General features: G+C 40.0%; 1 protein-coding gene and 1 pseudogene across 2 annotated transcripts in view; both read right to left on the reverse strand.

The window, feature by feature from the left end:
- Window positions 1-867: 867 nt before the first annotated feature.
- LOC132710055 (uncharacterized) lies at window positions 868-13,028 on the reverse strand (annotated as a pseudogene). The gene is made up of 2 exons (XR_015731763.1): window positions 10,893-13,028; window positions 868-10,329 (listed from the first exon to the last, which is right to left on the reverse strand). The product of XR_015731763.1 is annotated as an uncharacterized LOC132710055 (transcript).
- A 5,398-nt stretch (window positions 13,029-18,426) lies between these two features.
- The window catches only part of LOC132710062 (uncharacterized), a 36,704-nt gene continuing 32,991 nt past the window's right edge, over window positions 18,427-22,139 (reverse strand). The window contains exon 3 of the mRNA XM_087884325.1: window positions 18,427-21,059. Within this exon, the coding sequence (XP_087740451.1) occupies window positions 19,739-21,059 (1,321 nt within the window). The 3' untranslated portion in view covers window positions 18,427-19,738. The remainder of the gene's footprint in view (window positions 21,060-22,139) is intronic.

Here is a 22,139-nt window from a genome sequence, read left to right on the forward strand (position 1 = left end):
GTGTTGCCTGTTTGAGCGCCATCTCCAGACAGGCAGAAAAACACGCTTGTCCCCTTTCTTATCTAAGGCGGTTGCAAGAGGTTTTCACTGATTAAATGCTACCGTCATTTATGCTGAGCCCTGAAAGTTCATGACATTTTATTTTTTCATTTATTTTATTTTATTTGTAAAGCATATATAAGAAAACATATAAAAGCATAAACGTAATTGGAATACATGAAAAGAATAAGAGTAAAAAGGGACATGAGGACAGGGAAGATGGTGCGCTTATGCCTTACAGACCCCTTAGGAATGGGGTGAGGTCAACAGTAGACAGTTTAAGGTTAAAGTTTTGGGGATTTGGGGAAGAAACTGTAGGAAGTTAGCACCCACCCCTTTCCTGGAAAAATGAAATATTTTAGGAAATATTAAAAAGGCAGAATATTATATTTCCCTGGATAAGAAATGGAGAAGCCTGTTTTAAAGATGAAGCAGCTCCCATCTTCCTGCTCCCACCCTTTCTCAATGGGCCATTAAGGCCTGGCCAGTCTATTCTACATAACAAAGATCTACTTCCTTCAGGCAGAGCCATAGTAGGAATTGCCAAAGATCCAATAAAGATAGGATTAGCCCTCTACCCATCTAGCAACAGAAGCTCTCCACATGGCACCTGGGAAGATTACATCAGCCAGCAAGGCTAGCTAAGACCCCCACCCCCTGGGAGTGTGACAACCAATCAGGATTCTCTTTCGGGCCCCAGGAAATTCAAAGCCAGAGAGAGCATAAAAAACCGAGGATTCGCTGTATCTGCCCTTTTCTGTTCAGGAACTCAAGCCATGTGATCCTGTCCACCATTAAACCATCTTTCCAAGCAGTCTCCATGTTTCCAGTGTCTTTTTCCCCACTTGGAGCAGAACCCAGAAGGATATTTCTTGCAACAAAACCACAGAGTCAGGTAGTGCATTCCAGGCATTGACCACTCTGTTGCTGAAGTCGTATTTTCTGCAATTGAATTTGGAGCGGTTTACCTTGAGTTTGTATCTCTTATTTGCTCAGGTATTGTTGTGGTTGAAGCTGAAGTACTCATTGACAGAATATTTTTTTGTTTGACAGATGAAAGATCTAAAATTCACATTAAACTATAAAAGAAAAGTTGGATAAGATGATGTACTGTGTGTATCTATCACTGGACAAATTGTCCAGAATGTTTAAAGGAACCTCAACTGAATGTTGGAAATGTAAAGAGCTTTTTATGATTTGTAGAAAGTCAGCACCACTCCCCAGAAGAATGAAATATCTTGGGAAATATTAAAAATGCAGAATATTATATTTCCCTAAATGAGAAATGGAGAAACATGGGTTTTTTTAGAGGTAGGAAGGCAGACTCAGTCTTACTTAATAGCCCCCAGCAGGCATTTTGTGCCCATTAAGAAAGATTGGGCCAGCCTATCTATAAGAGCAGTGGTGGCGCAGTGGTTAGAGTGCAGTACTGCAGGCTTCTGCTGACTGCCAGCTGCCTGCAATTTGGCAGATCGAATCTCACCAGACTCATCCTTCTGAGATGGGTAAAATGAGCCAGATTGTTGGGGACACTATGCTGACTCTGTAAAACCGCTTAGAGAGGGCGGTTAAAGCACTGTGAAGCGGTATATGAGTCTAAGTACTATTGTTATTGCTAAAACAAAATACCTTCACCTCCAGGATGATGGGATTAAGACCATTTAGGACAGTGATGGCTAACCTTTTTACTGTTGCGTGCCAAAAGTGGGGGGAGCGCAGGGAGGTCGCGTTCACGTGCGCCCACACCCATAATTCAATGTCCCCCCGGGCCCCGCGCATGCGCGCACAATCCCCCTGCGCTCCCCCCCCCCCGCTTATGGCATTTGATGCAAAAAGGTTACCGGTGGGTCCATGAGGCCTGTTTTTCTCCCTCCCCAGGCTTCAGAGGCTTTCTTGGACTCTGGACAGGGCGAAAATGGCTTTCCCCATCCCTCCGGAGGCTCTCTGGAGGCTGGAAATGGCCCATTTCCCGACTTCCAGTGGGCCCAGAAGGACTGAAAATCAATCGGTGCTGAGCTAGGGCAACTCTCGCCTGTCCACAGATATTGCTCCGTGTGCCACCTGTGGCACGTGTGTCATAGGTTCACCATCACGGCTTTAGGACATAATAAAGCATTTAGCAGAAGACACATATTTTTATATAGCCCTGAGGGAGATTCAGAGGCTTTGGGATCACTGGAAGGGTTTCCAATGTCTAACCATAATAAAACGAGACATGATAAAGATGTGCACTAAAATATGACACCAAGGAAAGAGAAAAAGGAAAACAATCAGTTAATATTAAGTATATTGAGCATTTTACTATTTTAAATTTTAGAAATTTGGCACCTATTTGAATTTGATAGGGTGGGTGACACTGCTGGGCTAGGAGCAGGGAGATAGTTTGTGTTCTCTACTCATATAGACTGACAGATGATGCTGTTAATATGGCTCTGCACTACATCCTACAACGTCTTAAATCTCCAAAGGCCTACGCAAGGGTCCCCTTTATAGACTTTAGTTCAGCATTCAATACCATCATTCCGGACATACTTCTAACTAAACCAAACCAGCTAGCGGTACCTGAACACCCTTGTAAGTGGATCAAAAGCTTCCTAACAGACAGGAAGCAGCAGGTGAAGCTAAGCAGAATCACATCAGATACCTGTACAATTAGCACAGGGCCCCCCCAAGGATTTGTGCTCTCCCCATTTCTCTTCTCTCTATATACCAATGACTGCATCTCAAATGATCCATCTCTTAAACTACTGAAGTTTGCAGATGATACAACAGTGATTGGTCTCATTCGAGACAATGATGAATCTGCATAAAGACGGGAGGTTGAACAACTAGCCTCGTGGTGTGACTGGAACAACCTGGAACTGAACACACTCAAAACAGTAGAAATGGTGGTAGACTTTAGGAGAAACCCTTCCATACTTCCACCACTCACAATACTAGACAACACAGTATCAACAGTAGAGACCTTCAAATTTCTAGGTTCTATCATATCTCAAGACCTAAAATGGACACCTATCATCAAAAACATCATCAAAAAAGCACAACAAAGAATGTTCTTTCTGCGCCAACCCAGGAAGCTCCAACAGCTGATACAGTTCTAAAAAGGAATTATTGAGTGTGTCATCTGCATCTCTATAACTGTCTGGTTTGGTTCTGCAACCCAACAAGACAGACACAGACTTCAGAGGATAATTAGAACTGCAGAAAAAGCAATTACTACCAACCTGCCTTCCATTGAGGACCTGCATACTGCACGAGTCAAAAAGAGGCTGTGAAAATATTTACAGACCCCTAAACTGTTTCAACTCCTACCCTCAAAATGAGGCTATAGAGCACTGCACACCAGAACAACTAGACACAAGAACAGTTTTTTACTGAATGCCATCACTCTGCTAAACAAATAATTCCCTCAACACTGTCAAACTATTTACTAAGCCTGAATTACTATTACTATTAATCTTCCCATTGTTCTTACTATCCATATATTTTATTAGTTTTAAAATTATAAAAAAAACATAAAATCTCCATTAACGTCCGAGGTGTCGTGTATATACATATTTGCTAAATATATATCAGGTAAATTCAAAACTTCAATTACTAAAGATAAGCATATCCTGACATCAAGATCTTATCCTATTATTCAACCATTTGTACCACCTTTCCCATACTACATATTTTGAGTTCACATCACTATTAAGATCGCTCGTTAATTTTGACATTTCTGCACATTCTAAGATTTTGTTTATTAGTATTTCCTCTGGAATTCCTACTGATAACAAGTTCAAACAGGTGCCATTAATACAGGTATTGAGTGGAGGACAGAGGAGCCTCTTAAAGAAGTTGTTACAGGTCTGTGAGAGCCAGAAATCTTGCTTGTTTGTAGGTGACCAAATACTTATTTTCCACCATAATTTGCAAATAAATTCTTTCCAAATCAGACAATGTGATTGTTTGGATTTGTTTTCTCGTTTTGTCCCTCATAGTTGAGGTCTACCTATGATGTCAATTACAGGCCTCTCTCATCTTTTTAAGTGGGAGAACTTGCACAATTGGTGGCTGACTAAATACTTTTTTGTCCCACTGTACATGGAATACAGAAATTTTTGGCCTCCTGAAGCCTTGCCCCGCATGTCCCGTTTTTGTGAAAAACTGGCCCGTTTTTGCAAAAACAGGGTGCGCAGAGCCTTTGGGAGGTCTGCAGGCTGCTCCAATACAAATTTATCCCTGTAACAAAGATAGCTAACACTATTAGTTAATGCTAGAGAAATCCCCTGAATCAACCAATCTAGAGCAGTGATTCTCAGCTGGGGGTTCCTTTTGAATTTGCTGACCACCAGCGAGTGGGAGAAAGCAATTTCACAGAGGAGGGGATGGAGAGGGCTGTGGGATGAATTCACACCCATTCCCAGACCCCCTTGGGATCAACCTGCAGCCCTCCCCTGCCTCCTCAGGCGGTGGAGCGTGTGTGGGGGGGGGATTCTTTTCAAGAAGTCACAAGGAGGGCTGAGAGCTGGTTTCCGCCCCACAAGTAAGATTTGGTCCAGAACCAACCCCAACATGAAGGTCTTTTATTTGCTCCTTGTACTCCTTGTCTTTGCATTTTTAACAGGTAATAAATTAAATTTCTGATGTTGTCAAAGTAGCTCGTAACTCACCTTTCTAGACAGCTATTATCATGTCTAAAAGCAAGATACTCTTCTCCATCTTTTGTCTGGAGTACCATTTAATCCAGAGCCTTTGAATTCCAGAAGTCCAAGTTTAAAGAATGTCCAAGTTTAAAGAATGGACTTCTGGAATTAAAGCTCCATTTTTTAGCTAAAACTTAATTCACACCTGTTAGTTTTGCTTGAGCAGTGTGAACAATTGACAGTGTGATCCTCCAAAGATCTGAAAAATATATCATTGATTTTCCTTTGGCATTTAAACTAGATAACCAATGTGAAAAAGTGCATCAAGGAAGGACTGGAAAGCCAATTCATACTGAACTGTATTGGGTTTTCTGTTGTTATTTGAATAAAAGGAAAAGAAATCAAATAGTGGTACCTAGTGCGGAAAAAGAGATGAAATCATGGGTCATTCTCAACACTTGAATTTTCTACACATAAAATATCTAGAAATTATTATTGTTAAGTGAGTTTTGCCCCATTTTATGATTTTTCTTGGCATAGTTCAAATCAGAGCTTAAATCAAAGATTTGATAGTTCAAATCAAAGTTCAAATCAAAGATTTCTGAGACCAATGTTGAATATTTCAGTAGTCACCAATCCCAGTCTTAAAATGAGTTTAAAATCAGTGGGAGTCACTGATAACAATAAACTACTAGCCTTTCTTTTCCTTCTGTCCAAGTTTTGCAAGTACTTTTTCCAGGTATATGTTTTATTCCAAAGTATACAAACCATTATTGTTAGGGAAAAAATGGGTTTTCCAAACAATTTTAAAAGACACTGTCAGAATGACTCTGCTCTCAGCCCCCCTTGTGGCTCCTTGAAAAGCATCCCACCCCCACATATGTAAATGAAAAGAATAAGCTTAAAAATCCTAGCCTTTTAAAATTGAAAATATGGAGAATTGGGAGGATGAATATGAGACACTAAAGGAGATGTTTCAAAAAGTAAGGGAGGCATTTAAGGGAAATAAAGAAGCAGAAAATTGGTTAGCTTGCAAAAAAAAAAAGAGAGAAAAGATGAATGAGAAGCAAGAGAAACAAGGAGATAATATTGAAAAGAAAATAATTGGGAAAAAAGATAAAGATGATGACACTGGGTTCAATAGTGATAGAATACAAATGAATTGAAAGTAGTTAACAAAGTTAAATACCTGGGAATTTGGTTATCTGGCAGATGCTCGAGTATACAAGAAGACAACTATAATAAATTATTAATTCAAATAAGAAAAGATTTAGATAAATGGGGTAAAATTCAACTTTCACTTCTGGGACGAGTAGCAACAGTTAAATCCTATATTCTACCGAAATTTAATTTCTTATTTCAAACAGCTTTAGTGAACCTATCCAAAAAAATTTTTATGGAATTAAATCAGATAATAACTAAATTTGTTTGGCAGGGGAAAAAGCCTCGGATTAAAAGAAAGATGATGCAGGAGATAAAAGAAAGAGGGGGCCTGGGCTTACCCTGTTGGGAGAATTATTATTCAGCAGCTTTGTTAGTATGGGTAAAAGAATGGATTACCTTGGGTAACAATCGTCTTCTCAAATTAGAAGGTTATGATCTACAACAGGGTTGGCACGTGGCCCTCTGGCGAGACAGTAACCCACAAAGTAAATGGTTTACTAGACATTATATAAGAAATATCCTAATTAGAAACTGGGAAAAGATTAGCAAAAAATACTGTATTAAAACACCGTGCTGGATATCACCGGTGGAAGCACTGACATATCCCAAAATCTACAATCCGACAAAGAAATTAATATATAAGGAGTTATTGAATGCACAGGGAAATTTAAAATCTAAACAGGAATTGAATTCTTTAGGAATACAAATGGACTGGTGGACTTACTTACAGATTCAATCTAAATTTAAGAAAGATAGAGATGGGAAAGGCATACATCTGGACTTACAAGAATTAGACAAAATTTTGATGGGACAAGAAAAAGGCATGATTGCAAAAAGTTACAAATTATTAATGAGATTAGAGATAGGAGAGGAAGTAATCAAAGATACAATGATCGCCTGGGCGAAAAATTTTGGTTACCCAATTCATTTAGACAAATGGCAAGGGATTTGGGGTGAGAATATGAAATCAGTGGTATCCACGGCATATAAAGAGAATATCTATAAGATGATATACAGGTGGCACCTCTCCCCCTATAGATTGGCTAAATGTTCACTGGACAATCGGCGGAATGCTGGAAATGTGGGCAGGAGAGAAACAGTTACTATCATCAATGGTGGACAAAGTGAGGTCGGATAGACCTAATTGATGTATGAAGAGAGATAAGTCATTCTGTCTCCTTCGGAATATAATGTACTTGCAGATATGTTTGTTATTTGTTACGTTGTCTTGTATGTTATTTATATGGTGTGTTGTTGTTTTTTTGTGTGTTCTCTTTTTAATGGAAAATGTAAATAAAGACTATTTTTTTAAAAAAAATAATGATAGAATAAAAATGGATATGAGAAAATACATCTGAAATATGAAGAAAAGAGAAATAAATGAGGTAAGATGGAGAATGAAAAGTAATAGAGTTAAAATTAAAGGAAAAAGGCTGAAGGGGAGATATAAGAACAGGAAAAAGAAGAAGGTAAAGAAATGGGAGAAAGGGAGGAAAACATCAAGAAAGAGAACTGTGGAGAGACTAAGAGGAAATGGTTAAGAGTCAGTGAAAACGTTAATTTGTTAATAAAGAGAAGGATGCTAGTTGTAGAAATTATATGTGAAAATGCTGTTAAATGAAAAATAGAACAATGTTACCCAAGCTACAACTTAATCCTTTTTTACTTTCACCAACATATATCATTAAAGATATTTCAATTGTTACAGTTTATACTTATTCATATTTCTAAAAAAAAGAAAAGAAAAACTTATCATTGTCTAGATTTCAAAAATACAAAGACAAATATTCCAATTATTATTCATTTCATTTTTACAATCATGATTTCCCATTTATTTCTTACTACTATTCATATTTCAATTCTAAATATGTATAACATCTCTTTCCTTTCTTTTTCTTTTTCTCTCTTCCCATTTTTATTTTTGTCTTTTTCTTTCTCCTTTTCCTTTGTGTTTTAAAATCTTGAACTCTCCTCTTTTGCCCTAAATTTTCCATTGTTTGCACCTCCTTTTTTAGTGAGGAAAAAGAAGAAAAAGAAATCTCCCTCTGCCTCTGCCTATTTTTCCTTGCAGCAAACAGCAAACAGCCTTCTTTACTTTCAGTTTCGTTTTCAGCATAGCTTGACTAGCACAAGGGGGAAAAAATCTGCTCCAACACTCTTTGCAGCAAGCAGCAGAATCCTGCACAAAACAGCTGGGAGAGTTGGGAGGCCAATCTAATGAACTAATAGGCTAATTAGCCTATGCTGAATCTGAAAGGAGCTGTTTTTTCTTGCTGTTTGCTTGCAAGGAGGTACAGGCAAAAGGGGGGGGCTACCCCCGCCACCCTCCTTGCCACTTAGCGCCCCCCTGCCGCCCCCTTTTGCCTCTAGCGCTCCCCTGCCACCCCCCATGCCTCTTACTGCCCCCCTAAATCATCCCACTGCCCACCACTTTGGTACCGCCCACTTTGGGAACCACTGCTTTAGGTCATCACTCATCACTTTGGAAAATCCATGTGCATTTTCTTGTGTGCAATAAGGTTGGAATGTTTCCTGAAGGACCGTCCACTCTTGGGGCACTTAAATGGATTCTCCCGTATGTATAAGCACATGATTTAAAAGGCTAGTCTTAGTATTGAAATCTTTCCCACAGTCTGGGCACTCATATGGTTTCTCTCCTGTGTGAGTCCTCTGGTGTCTCGCCAGCTCAGAATTCCAAAGGAAACTTTTCACACAATCTGGACATTCAAATGGTTTCTCTCCTGTGTGAGTCTTCTGGTGTTTCAGCAGGCTGGAATTGTGACTGAAACTTTTCCCACAATCAGGACATTCAAATGGTTTCTCTCCTGTGTGAGTCCTCTGGTGTGTCACCAGGCTGGAATTGTGACTGAAATTTTTCCCACAATCAGGACATTCAAATGGTTTCTCTCCTGTGTGAGTCCTCTGGTGTATCACCAGATTGGAATTGTCACTGAAACCTTTCCCACAATCAGGACATTCAAATGGTTTCTCTCCTGTGTGAGTCCTCTGGTGTGTCACCAGGCTGGAATTGTGACTGAAACTTTTCCCACAATCAGGACATTCAAATGGTTTCTCTCCTGTGTGAGTCTTCTGGTGTGACACCAGATTGGAATTGTTACTGAACCTTTTCTCACAATCAGGACATTCAAATGGTTTCTCTCCTGTGTGAGTCCTCTGGTGTATCACCAGGCTGGAATTGTGACTGAAACTTTTCCCACAATCAGGACATTCAAATGGTTTATCTCCTGTATGAGTCCTCTGGTGTGTCACCAGGGTGTAATTGTAACTGAACCTTTTCCCACAATCAGGACATTCAAATGGTTTCTCTCCTGTGTGAGTCTTCTGGTGTGTCACCAGATTGGAATTGTTACTGAATCTTTTCCCACAATCAGGACATTCAAATGGATTCTCTCCTGTGTGAGTCCTCTGGTGTATCACCAGGCTGAAATTGCGAGTGAAACTTTTCCCACAATCAGGACATTCAAATGGTTTCTCTCCTGTGTGAGTCCTCTGATGTGTCACCAGGCTGAATTTATGACTGAAACGTTTCCTACAATCAAGACATTCAAATGGTTTTTCACCTGTGTGAATTCTCTGGTGTTTCACCAGGTTGGAATTTTTATTGAAACTTTTCCCACAATCAGAACATTCAAAGGGTTTCTCTCCTGTGTGAGTCCTCTGGTGTTGAACCAGCTTAGAATTCTGACTGAAACTTTTCCCACAATCAGGACATTCAAAGGGTTTCTCTCCTGTATGAGTCCTTTGTTGTCTCATGAGGTGGTAATTTCCAATGAAACTTTCACACAATTTGGACATTCTTATGTGATGGGTGTCCTGTGATGTATCACCATGTTGCCATGCTCACTAAAGTATTCACATCTGGAGCACTCGTATGTCTTCTCTTCTGTGTGAGTCGTTCCATGAAACACAAGGAAGCTGTTCTGACCAAACTTTTTGGCATATTCAGATAATTTGTATGGCTTTTCTGCAGTTAGGATCTTCTTGTTAAATCAGCTATGATTTGCAATTTGTGCTTTTTCTACAATAGGCAGATCTATGGAGTTTTTCCACAACTGATATTCTTGAGGTCAAAAATATGTGTGATCTATTGTTTAGAGGTGTTTTGATAAAAGCCATTTGCTTCTTCCCAGAGCAAGGTCTGTATCATTGTCTGTCCTATGTGCCCTGCCCAATAAGACCTTTTCCTTTCCCCTAACTTCCAGATATTTCCATCTTTTTCTGAATGAAAAATAATGTTCTTTGATCTTTCATGCAATGTATCCTTGAGTTTCGTATCCTCTACTTTTTCCAGCTCAAAATCTCATGTTAATTTTCTCTCTTTTGTCTATTAGCTGCTGGAGAAGGAGAATTATGTGGTTTTCTGAAGGAAATTGAATATATTTTGATTTCTGGCTCAAAATATATGGCTTTTATTTCCTTTTCAACGTTGCTTGTTTTTCTCAGTTGTCCAAAGTTCTCTTATTGTCATCCTCTTTATCTATAAGTTTCAAACAAAAGTGTAACTTTAATTATGTATAAAATGGTTGCAGAAGATGTGAAAAAAAGTATACATTACAACGAAAAAGCAAACATGCCACAATGCTAGAATAATATCTTATATTAATAATGATTCATTTGACACAAGGAAGAGTACCAAGATATCTATTCAACCATGAAATTGTTGTTGTTGACTTGGGTCAATCATAAATTCTTGGCACTGCAAAGGGTTATCCTGAAATATATCTGGATGTACTGAGGATAGATTATATAATTGCAGATATATGCATATAGAAAGAAATACAGATACAAACACCTACAAATGAATATATGTGGAAGCTCCATGAGTTTTCAGCCTGACAAAATGTCCCAAAATGGTTAATGTCAAACCTTCTGAGCTAAATTTAGAGATGTGGGGCTTTAACTGAGGAAATGATGCCGAAAGCCTCTGCAAGATTTGAAGCACCAGTTTTGCTCATGAAAGTCCTCAGCTGCAGATAAGAGAAGAAAATGCTGTCTACAACCCCTTCTGGTGGCATCCCAATTCAAGCAATCCTGACTTACTGAGTGCAGTTGGGACTGGCTTCTGTGTCCTTAAGCAGCCGGTCATGAAGCATGATGTCACATGACAGTGCCAACTTGCATCTGTTCCACAAACTGCGACTTGCAATTTCCTGCTGGCATCCCTACTAATTTTGCTTCAGAATCTAGCTGAGAAGGTCACAAACGGGGATCCTGAGTTTGGGATGCTGCAGCCATCATAAATGTGCAACGGTTGGCAGAACCCAACTTGGTGTCTCTCCTTTTCCTGCACCTTCATAACCACAGGAACGCTTTTTCGGAAAAACGGGCCAAAAAAAGCCTCGACAATGGCCCCAAAAAACCTCAAAAATGGCCCCAAAAGCCTCAAAAACAGCCCCATAGAAGCCTCATAAATGGGGGAAAAAAGCCTCAAAAATGGACCAAAAAAAGCCTAAAAAATGAGCTGAAAAAAGCACCCAAAATAGCCGAAAACAGCCCCAGAAACAGGCCAAAAAAAGATTGGAAAAGGCCCGAAAAAAGGTAGGCCAAAAACTTTTTTTGGTTGTTTTCCTCTTCTAATTTTAGTTGTGTCATTTAGTCAGGTGCGTCTTGTAGTCCAAAAAATACGGTAAAGCCAGTTGAACCTGGTTAATACCCGGATGCGGCACCAATAGGAAATATCGTGCTTTTGGCAAGACCTGGAAGTTAAAAAACATAAACCCTAGAAAAAAACTAGTGGCAGAATCACTGCAATTTGGTTGCCAAGAGAATAGCAAGCCCGTAACAGAATAGGTTATGAGTTGGAAGAGACCTTGGAGGTCTTCTAGTCCAATCTCCTTCTCAGGCAGGATACCCTATAACATTCCAGACAAATGGCTGGCCAATCTGTCTTAAAGCACGAGTGTCACACTTGCCATGTCATGTTGCCGTCACGTGACATTTTGTGACATTCTACCCATTTATGGAGCTGGGATGGGTGTGGCCTGCATGTAACGCATCCAGCCCATGGGCCGCCAGTTTGTCACCCCTGTCTTAAAAGGTTCCTCATGAATCTAGATGACAACTTGTCATCCAAAAGGTAGAAAAGGGAACTAACGATCTCCTATAGCGATCTAAATTTTTACTAGCAGAGAGGAAATTATAAGGGGGTGGGGGGTGAAGTTGCAGATAAATAGGGGGAAGAGTGACCATGTCATACTGGAATTCAATATAATGCAGACACAAGCAATCGAGCAAAATCAAACTAATGTCTTAGACTTTAAAGCAGCTGATTTTAACAAACCAAGAGACAGCTTGGGAAGGATTCCATGGATGAAAATCTTAAACAGGAAAACAACTCAAGAAGCCTGAGAAACTCTGGCTGCCTAAACAGAGGGATAGAATCGAGATCACATGAAGTATTAGTACCAATTGATAATGCTTTGATTAAGATCACACTTGGATTACTGCAACCACTTTTCATCACCACAATATAAAACAGGCGTGGAGACTCTATAAAGAGCGCAGAGAAGAGCAGAAGGGATAATTAGTGGGTTGCAGTAATTGGGAATGAATCGTCTAGTGAAAGGAAGGACTAGGGGTGACATGATAGCAGTGTTCCAATACTTGAAGGGTCAACTTCTTTTCCAAAGCACCAGAAGGACAAGACAAGAAGCAATGCATGGAAACTAATCAAGGAGAGAGAAACAACCTGGAATTAAGGAAAAATCCCATCAGTGAGAACAATTAGCCAGTGGAAGGGAATGGCTGCAATTTTCTGCTGCCTGGAAGACTGAAAAAGCCTCTTTTGAGTGAAGGTTGATTCTTCGGGAATGGCTTCCCTCCAGAGGTTGTGGGGGCTCCATTGCTGGTGGCTTTTAAACCGACGGGACAGCCATTTGTCTGAGACGTCATTAAGACCTCCAAGGTTTCTTCCAGCTCTCTTCCAAACCTCCAGTGACGGAGCTCCCTCTGGAGGGAAACCAGCCCCAAAGGCTCAACCTGCATTGGAAGGAGGCTTTTTCAAGCTCCCCACCAGCAGAAATTGCAGCCCCCAGTTTCCCAGCCTGCAGCACCAGTGGGCTTCCATTTGGGGAGGGGAGGAACCTGCAGCAGCCGCAGCTGAGAGGCTTCAGCCCAGTTGCTTCTCCGCTTCCAGCCCAAGTTGCTCCCGGACTCTCCTCCCACCTGCTGCCCTCCACTCACCTGCCAGCTGCTGCTTCCGCCATGGAAACAGCACAAAAGACGCTCTGCACACACCACCTTCCTCCCATCAGCCATCCGGAAGAGGAAGTTCCTCTGCGCGTCTCCTCTCCTCCCAGCCTTTCTAGCAATGCAGTACTTGATGATTTTAACTCCTTATACACAATCTCAGGCGCCGCCTGCTGTACCGTCCGCTTTCTAGCCACAGGTGTTGCCTGTTTTAGCGCCATCTCCAGGAGGCAGAAAAACGCGCTTGTCCCCCCTCTTATCTAAGGCGGTTGCAAGAGGTTTTCACTGATTAAATGCTACCGTCATTTTTGACTTCTGGCAACTGACCCAAACAAAAGAGTGAAATGTGATACCACTAAGCTTACGAAGATTAGCTACGTGCTGAGCCCTGAAAGTTCATGACATTTTTTTTTATTTATTTTATTTGTCAAGCATATATAAGAAAACATATAAAAGCATAAAAGTAATTGGAATACATGAAAAGAATAAGAGTAAAAATGAACATTAGGACAGGAGCGATGGTGCGCTTAGGCCTTACAGACCTCTTAGGAATGGGGTGAGGTCAACAGTAGACAGTCTAAGGTTAAAGTTTTGGGGGTTTGGGGAAGAAACCAGAGAGTCAGGTAATGCATTCCAGCCACTGACCACTCTGTTGCTGAAGTTTTATTTTCTGCAATTGAGTTTGGAGTGGTTTTCCTTGAGTTTGTATCTCTTATTTGCTCAGGTATTGTTGTGGTTGAAGCTGAAGTAATCATTGACAGATTTTTATTTTTTTTTTGACAGAATTTGCTATTTTAGGGGTGACTCCCGATAGAGATCAACGCCTCTTTACATCCCAAAAGTTTAAAACTGATTTTCTGTGGCTCCCAAGATTTTAGGACCTGGCAGCCCCATCAAGTCAAGATACTCCAAGGGAGTGCTATTTTTAAGGTTTATAAACTGTAGTGGAACATGGAGGATGACTATGTACAGCATTTTATGATTCAGGGGCAAAGAACTTTGGATGTAAATAATGCTTGAACATTATTCACCTAACATCAAAAACATCATCAAAAAAGCACACCAAAGAATGTTCTTTCGGCGCCAACTCAGGGAGCTCAAACAGCCCAAGGAACTGCTGATACAGTTCTAAAAAGGAATTATTGAGTCTGTCATCTGCACCTCTATAACTGTCTGGTTTGGTTCTGCAACCCAGACAGAGACTTCAGAGGATAATTAGAACTGCGGAATATACAGTTACTACCAACCTGCCTTCCATTGAGGACCTGTATACTGCATGAGTCAAAAAGAGGGCTGTGAAAATATTTAGACACCTAAACTGTTTCAACTCCTACCCTCAAAATGACGCTATAGAGCACTGCACACCAGAACAACTAGACACAAGAACAGTTTTTTACTGAATGCCATCTCTCTGCTAAACAAATAATTCCCTCAACACTGTCAAACTATTTACTAAGTCTGAATTACTATTACTATTAATCTTCCCCTTGTTCCTATCACTCATCTCCTCCCACTTACGACTGTATGACTAGGGTGGATAAAAATCAATGATTTTTAAAAAAAATAAATAAAAAAAATCCGATTTTTTTTATTTAAATCGGATTTTTTTATTTAAATCAGATTTTTTTTATTTTTATTGAATTTATTTTAATAAAAAACTTTTGGGGTAAAAATCTATCGTAACATAGTTTTCTATTTAAGATACATAAATAATTTAGTTTATTCAGCATGAAATGGAGCTTAGTTATGTAGCTCAAGGCTGTATATTCTGCAACAGTGGGACTATCAGTGAGTCAACAGCGGGTCAAAGGAGTAGCAGAGATGACAGTTGCTCTTTAAAAATTATGATTTAAATCGAGTTGATTTAAATCAAGTCTTTTTACTAGTGATTTAAATCATGATATAAATCATGATTTAAATCGACTCGATTTAAATCAAATCCACCGTGTATGACTGTTACTTTGTTGCTTGTATCCTTACAATTTATATTGTATTATATTATATTTATTTATATTATATTTATATTTCCTACTATGATTTACTTATTTGTACCCTATGACTATCATTAAGTGTTGTACCTTATGATTCTTGACAAATGTATCTTGTCTTTTTATGTACAGTGAGAGCATATGCACCAAAGACAAATTCCTTGTGTCCAATCACACTTGGCCAATAAAGAATTCATTTCCATTCAATCCTATCCTATCGTATCCTATTCTCAGTCATGGAAAGTCCCCAGTGATTATCCAGACCGACCATTGAGTTGCATCTTGGTTTCTCCACATGCCAGTCCTGATCTGCTCCTGGTCACCGAGTATCCTTCAAAGGGATCAGATGCAATGTGACCTACTAAAAAACATTGTAACCTGTCTTTTTGAATCTTGTGGGTGAAATGAATGATCTTGGAATTCTTTGGTGTCTTCCAATCCCAGCAAAATCAGGATAATCCATCTGCATAGCTAAAATACCACATTCACTGCTACAAATAATGTTCCTCTTTAATTGAAGGAATTTTTTAAACAAATTAAGGAGTCCTGGGAGAGAAGTGAAAGAACAGGAAAGATCTTCCATGTGTTGGGGAAGAGAGCTTTGCATTACATTGTCCCAATGTTTACAGAACTGCTGACACTTTCCTTTTCCCCCCTCAAAATCTATTCATGAGTCTTATGCAATGCTGTTTTAGAAATGAAACATCTACTGTACAATTTATTTCCTCACATTTCCCTACCAAGGGGGGGAACCACCAAAGTATCAATCCCTTGGTTCTGCTCACACCTCCCAGCCATCAAAGACTAACAAAGGAGGAACCTCCAAGCGAAGGAGATCACAACAGGAGTTGCGAATGAACCTGGAGATCCTGTAGTCAAAAACACAATCCCTTTCCTCAACTCAATATTCCTACAGCTCTTCTCCATGAAGGTCACATGCAAGGCAGAGTAGCCTTTGCGTCTGAAATTTTACACTGCTTTTGTCACTGCCCCAAACTCCCCCAATACATTTGCTAGTCATCTGGTTTCTTCCACTTGCGTGCCTCATTCACCACCTGAGCAGACATGCTTGGTGCAATGAATTGTTAGGAAAAGATAAACTATTTCTCTTTCCTCTTGTTTTCTCCTTCCATGAGGACCCACAATCTCTTAACTACAGCCTGAGCTCTCTTATCCCGAAGAGATGCTGCCTGAGAAATTCTGGGGTGGAAAATCTCGAGGATATCCAGGGAGAAAAAGGCTGGTACTCTGCATGTGGCATTTCTATCATTGATTATGATAAAAATGCAGAGAACACTCCTAAAATGATTTTTGCAGAATTGCACAATTTCTGCAGAAATAAATACCCAGCAACTTCTGCTGCTGATGGTCAGCCAGACAGCCATTATCAAACTAACATGTTCCAATTTTTTCTTTCCTCCTTCCCATCTAATACTATGACATACTTGATGACAAAAACAATCAAGCAAATTCTTTCTGGTCAAATTGAAGAGTCAATTTCTCAGCTGGACTTAAAATTCAAGCCTTTACACTCATCACTTTAGGTCAGAGGTTCCCAAACTTTTTCAGTCCACCGCCCCCTTGGTACTACAAACTCATCCTCAGTGCCCCCCACCCAGGGGTGGATTCTACTTACCTTTACTACCGGTTTGCAGTGGGGCCACGAACGCTCACTTCGCTCACGCATGCACGCACTCTTCTGCACATGCACAGAAGCGTTTTGGTGATGTCGGGGTCGGTGGGCGGGGCCTCCTGCCAGTTTTACTACCAGTTCTATAGAACGGTGAGATGAGGTGAAATGAGGACCCAGTTTGTGGGGGCAATAAGCTGACTTTGTATAAATATACAAAAAGGATGAAGGCTATTGCTGAGCACATTGTAAGCCGCCCTGAGTCTTCGGAGAAGGGCGGCATATAAATCAAATTTAAAAATAAATAAATAAATAAATAAAAAAAGAACTGGGGCAACCCACCACTGCCCCCACCCCCACCCCCTATAAATAGCATTGTTCGGAATAGCAGTTTGCATGACCCGCTAAGGAAGATAGTAACAATAAAATACACGGAATACAGACATTTTTGGCCTCCTGAAGCCTTGCCCCGCATGTCCTATTTTTCTGAATAACTGGCCCGTTTTTTTGCAAAAACAGGGTGCGCAGAGCCTTTGGGAGGTCTGCAGGCTGTTCCAATACAAATTTATCCCTGTAACAAAAATAGCTAACACTATTAGTTAATGCTAGAGAAATCCCCTGAATCAACCAATCTAGAGCAGTGATTCTCAGCTGGGGGTTCCTTTTGAATTTGCTGACCACCAGCGAGTGGGAGAAAGCAATTTCACAGAGGAGGGGATGGAGAGGGCTGTGGGATGAATTCACACCCATTCCCAGACCCCCTTGGGATCAACCTGCAGCCCTCCCCTGCCTCCTCAGGCGGTGGAGCGTGGGGGGGGGGATGCTTTTCAAGAAGTCACAAGGAGGGCTGAGAGCTGGTTTCTGTCCCACAAGTAAGATTTGGTCCAGAACCAACCCCAACATGAAGGTCTTTTATTTGCTCCTTGTACTCCTTGTCTTTGCATTTTTAACAGGGAATAGATTAAATTTCTGATGATGTAAAAATAGCTCATAACTCACCTTTCTAGACAGCTATTATCATGTCTAAAAGCACGATACTCTTCTCCATCTTTTGTCTGGAGTACCATTTAATCCAGAGCCTTTGAATTCCAGAAGTCCAAGTTTAAAGAATGTCCAAGTTTAAAGAATGGACTTCCGGAATTAAAGCTCCATTTTTTAGCTAAAACTTAATTCACACCTGTTAGTTTTGCTTGAGCAGTGTGAACAATTGACAGTGTGATCCTCCAAAGGTCTGAAAAATATATTATTGATTTTCCTTTGGCATTTAAACTAGATAACCAATGTGAAAAAGTGCATCAAGGAAGGACTGGAAAGCCAATTCATACTGAACTGTATTGGGTTTTCTGTTGTTATTTGAATAAAAGGAAAAGAAATCAAATAGTGGTACCTAGTGCGCAAAAAGAGATGAAATGATGGATCATTCTCAACACTTGAATTCTCTACACATAAAATATCTAGAAATTATTATGGTTAAGTGAGTTTAGCCCCATTTTACGATTTTTCTTGGCATAGTTCAAATCAGAGTTCAAATCAAAGATTTGATAGTTCAAATCAAAGTTCAAATCAAAGATTTGATAGTTCAAATCAGAGATTTGATAGTTTAAATCAAAGCTTTCTGAGACCAATGTTGAATATTTCAGTAGTCACCAATCCCAGTCTTAAAATGAGTTTAGAATCAGTGGGAGTCACTGATAACAATGAACTACTAGCTACTGATAATGAGTCCAGTCCTGCCTTTCTTTTCCTTCTGTCCAAGTTTTGCAAGTACTTTTTCCAGGTATATGTTTTATTCCAAAGTATACAAACCATTATTGTTAGGGAAAAATGGGTCTTCCAAGCAATTTTAAAAGACACTGTCAGAATGACTCTACTCTCAGCCCCCCTTGTGGCTCCTTGAAAAGCATCCCCCCCACATATGTAAATGAAAAGAATAAGCTTAAAAATCCTAGCCTTTTAAAATTGAAAATATGGAGAATTAGGAGGATGAATATGAGACACTAAGGGAGATGTTTTAAAAAGTAAGGGAGGCATTTAAGGGAAATAAAGAAGCAGAGAATTGGTTAGCTTGCAAAAAAAAAGAAAGAGAAAAGATGAATGAGAAGCAAGAGAAACAAGGAGATAATATTGAAAAGGAAATAATTGGGGAAAAAAGATAAAGATGATTACACTGGGTCCAATAGTGATAGAATAAAAATGGATATGGGAAAATTCATCTCAAATATGAAGAAAAGAGAAATAAATGGGGTAAGATGGAGAATGAAAAGTAATAGAGTTAAAATTAAAGGAAAAAGGCTGAAAGGGAGATATAAGAACAGGAAAAAGAAGAAGGTAAAGAAATGGGAGAAAGGGAGGAAAACATCAAGAAAGAGAACTGTGGAGAGACTAAGAGAAAATGGTTAAGAGTCAGTGAAAACGTTAATTAGTTAATAAAGAGAAGGATGCTAGTTGTAGAAATTATATGCGAAAATGCTGTTAAATGAAAAAAAGAAAAATGTTATCCAAGCTACAACTTAATCCTTTTTACTTTCAGTACCATATATCATTAAAGGTATTTCGATTGTTACAGTTTATACTTATTCATATTTCTAAAAAAAAAAAAAAGAAAGAAAAACTTATCATTTTCAGCATAGCTTGACTACAACGGGAAAAAAAAATCTGCTCCGACACTCTTTGCAAGCAGCAGAGCCCTGCGCAAAACAGCTGACAGAGTCGGGAGGCCAATCTAATCAACTTGTGCTAATTAGCCTATGCTGAAGCTGAAAGGAGCTGTTTTTTCTTGCTGTTTGCTTGCAAGGAGGTAACTGCTGCAAGGCACAGGCCAAAGGGTGGGGGCCACCTTCCGCCACCCTCCTTGCCACTTAGCGCCCCCCTGCTGCCTCCTTTTGCCTCTAGCACCCCCTGCCGCCCCCCTTGCCTCTTACTGCCCCCCTAAGTCATCCCACCGCCCCCCACTTTGGTACCGCCCACTTTGGGAACCACTGCTTTAGGTCATCACTTATCACTTTGGAAAATCCATCTGCATTTTCTTGTATGCAATAAGGGTGGAATGTTTCCTGAAGCACCGTCCACTCTTGGGGCACTTAAATGGTTTCTCCCGTGTGTATAAGCACATGATTTAAAAGGCTAGTCTTAGTACTGAAATCTTTCCCACAGTCTGGGCATTCATATGGTTTCTCTCCTGTGTGAATCCTCTGGTGTCTCACCAGCGCAGAATTCCAAAGGAAACTTTTCCCACAATCAGGACATTCAAATGGTTTCTCTCCTGTGTGAGTTTTCTGGTGTGTCACCAGACTGGAATTGCGACTGAAACTTTTCCCACAATCAGGACATTCAAATGGTTTCTCTCCTGTGTGAGTCTTCTGGTGTGTCACCAGACTGGAATTGCGACTGAAACTTTTCCCACAATCAGAACATTCAAATGGTTTCTCTCCTGTGTGAGTCCTCTGGTGTCTCACCAGCTCAGAATTCCAAAGGAAGCTTTTCCCACAATCAGGACATTCAAATGGTTTCTCTCCTGTGTGAGTCTTCTGGTGTATCACGAGGCTGGAATTTTGACTGAAACTTTTCCTACAATCACGACATTCAAAGGGTTTTTCTCCTGTGTGAGTCTTCTGGTGTGCCACCAGATTGGAATTGTTACTGAACCTTTTCCCACAATCAGGACATTCAAATGGATTCTCTCCTGTGTGAGTCCTCTGGTGTATCACCAGGCTGGAATTTTGACTGAAACTTTTCCTACAATCAGGACATTCAAATGGTTTCTCTCCTGTGTGAGTCCTCTGGTGTCTCACCAGCTCAGAATTCCAAAGGAAGCTTTTCCCACAATCAGGACATTCAAATGGTTTCTCTCCTGTGTGAGTCTTCTGGTGTGTCACCAGATTGGATTTGTTACTGAACCTTTTTCCACAAGCAGGACATTCAAATGGATTCTCTCCTGTGTGAGTCCTCTGGTGTATCACCAGACTGGAATTGCGACTGAAACTTTTCCCACAATCAGGACATTCAAATGGTTTCTCTCCTGTGTGAGTCCTCTGGTGTCTCACCAGCTCAGAATTCCAAAGGAAGCTTTTCCCACAATCAGGACATTCAAATGGATTCTCTCCTGTGTGAGTTCTCTGGTGTTTCACCAGGTTGGAAGTTTTATTGAAACTTTCCCCACAATCAGAACATTCAAAGGGTTTCTCTCCTGTGTGAGTCCTCTGATGTATCACCAGCTCATAAGGGTGACTGAAACTTTTCCCACAATCTGGACATTGAAAGGGTTTCTCTCCTGTGTGAGTCCTCTGGTGTGGCAGCAGGCTGGAATTGTGACTGAAACCTTTCCCACAGATAGGGCATTCAAAGGGTTTCTCTCCTGTGTGAGTCCTTTGTTGTCTCATGAGGTGGTAATTTCCAATGAAACTTTCACACAATTTGGACACTCTTATGTGATGGGTGTCCTGTGATGTATCACCATGTTGCCGTGCTCACTAAAGTATTCACATCTGGAGCACTCGTATGGCTTCTCTCCTGTGTGAGTCGTTCCATGAACCACAAGGAAGCTGTTCTGACCAAACTTTTTGGCATATTCAGATAATTTGTATGGCTTTTCTACAGTTGGGATCTTCTTGTTTAATCAGCTATGATTTGCAATCTGTGCTTTTTCTACAATAGGCAGATCTATGGAGCTTTTCCACAACTGATATTCTTGAGATCAAAAATATGTGTGATCTATTGTTTAATGGTGTTTTGATTAAAGCCATTTGCTTCTTCCCAGAGCAAGGCCTGTATCATTGTCTGTCCTATGTGCCCTGCTCAGTAAGACCTTTTCCTTCCCACTAACTTCCAGATATTTCCATCTTTTTCTGAATGAAAAATAATCTTCCTTGATCTTTCATGCAATGTATCCTTGAGTTTCGTATCCTCTACTTTTTCCAGCTCAAAATCTCATGTTAATTTTCTCTCTTTTGTCTATTAGCTGCTGGAGAAGGAGAATTGTGTGGTTTTCTGAAGGAACTGGAATATATTTTGATTTCTGGCTCAATTTTATTTACTTTTCAACGTTGCTTGTTATTCTCAGTTGTCCAGAGTGCTCTTTTTGCCATCCTCTTTGTCTGTAAGTTTCAAAGAAAAGTGTAACTTTAATTGTGTATAAAATGGTTGCAGAAGATGTGAAAAAAAGTATACATTACAACAAAAAAGCAAACATTCCACAATGCTACAATAATCTCTTACATTAATTATGATTCATTTCACACATGGAAGAGTACCAAGATTCAACCATGAAATTATGTTGTTGACTTGGGTCAATCATAAATTCTTGGCACTGCAAAGGGTTATCCTCAAATATATCTGGATGTACTGAGGATAGATTATATAATTGCAGATATATGCATATAGAAAGAAATACAGGTACAAACACCTACAAATGAATATATGTGGAAGCTCCATGAGTTTTCAGCCTGACAAAATGCCCCAAAATGGTTAATGTCAAACCTTCTG

The sequence above is a fragment of the Pantherophis guttatus genome, chromosome 2 (genome assembly GCF_059756535.1).
Source record: "Pantherophis guttatus breed Tessera chromosome 2, ASM5975653v1, whole genome shotgun sequence".
Classification (NCBI taxonomy): Eukaryota; Metazoa; Chordata; class Lepidosauria; order Squamata; family Colubridae; genus Pantherophis; species Pantherophis guttatus.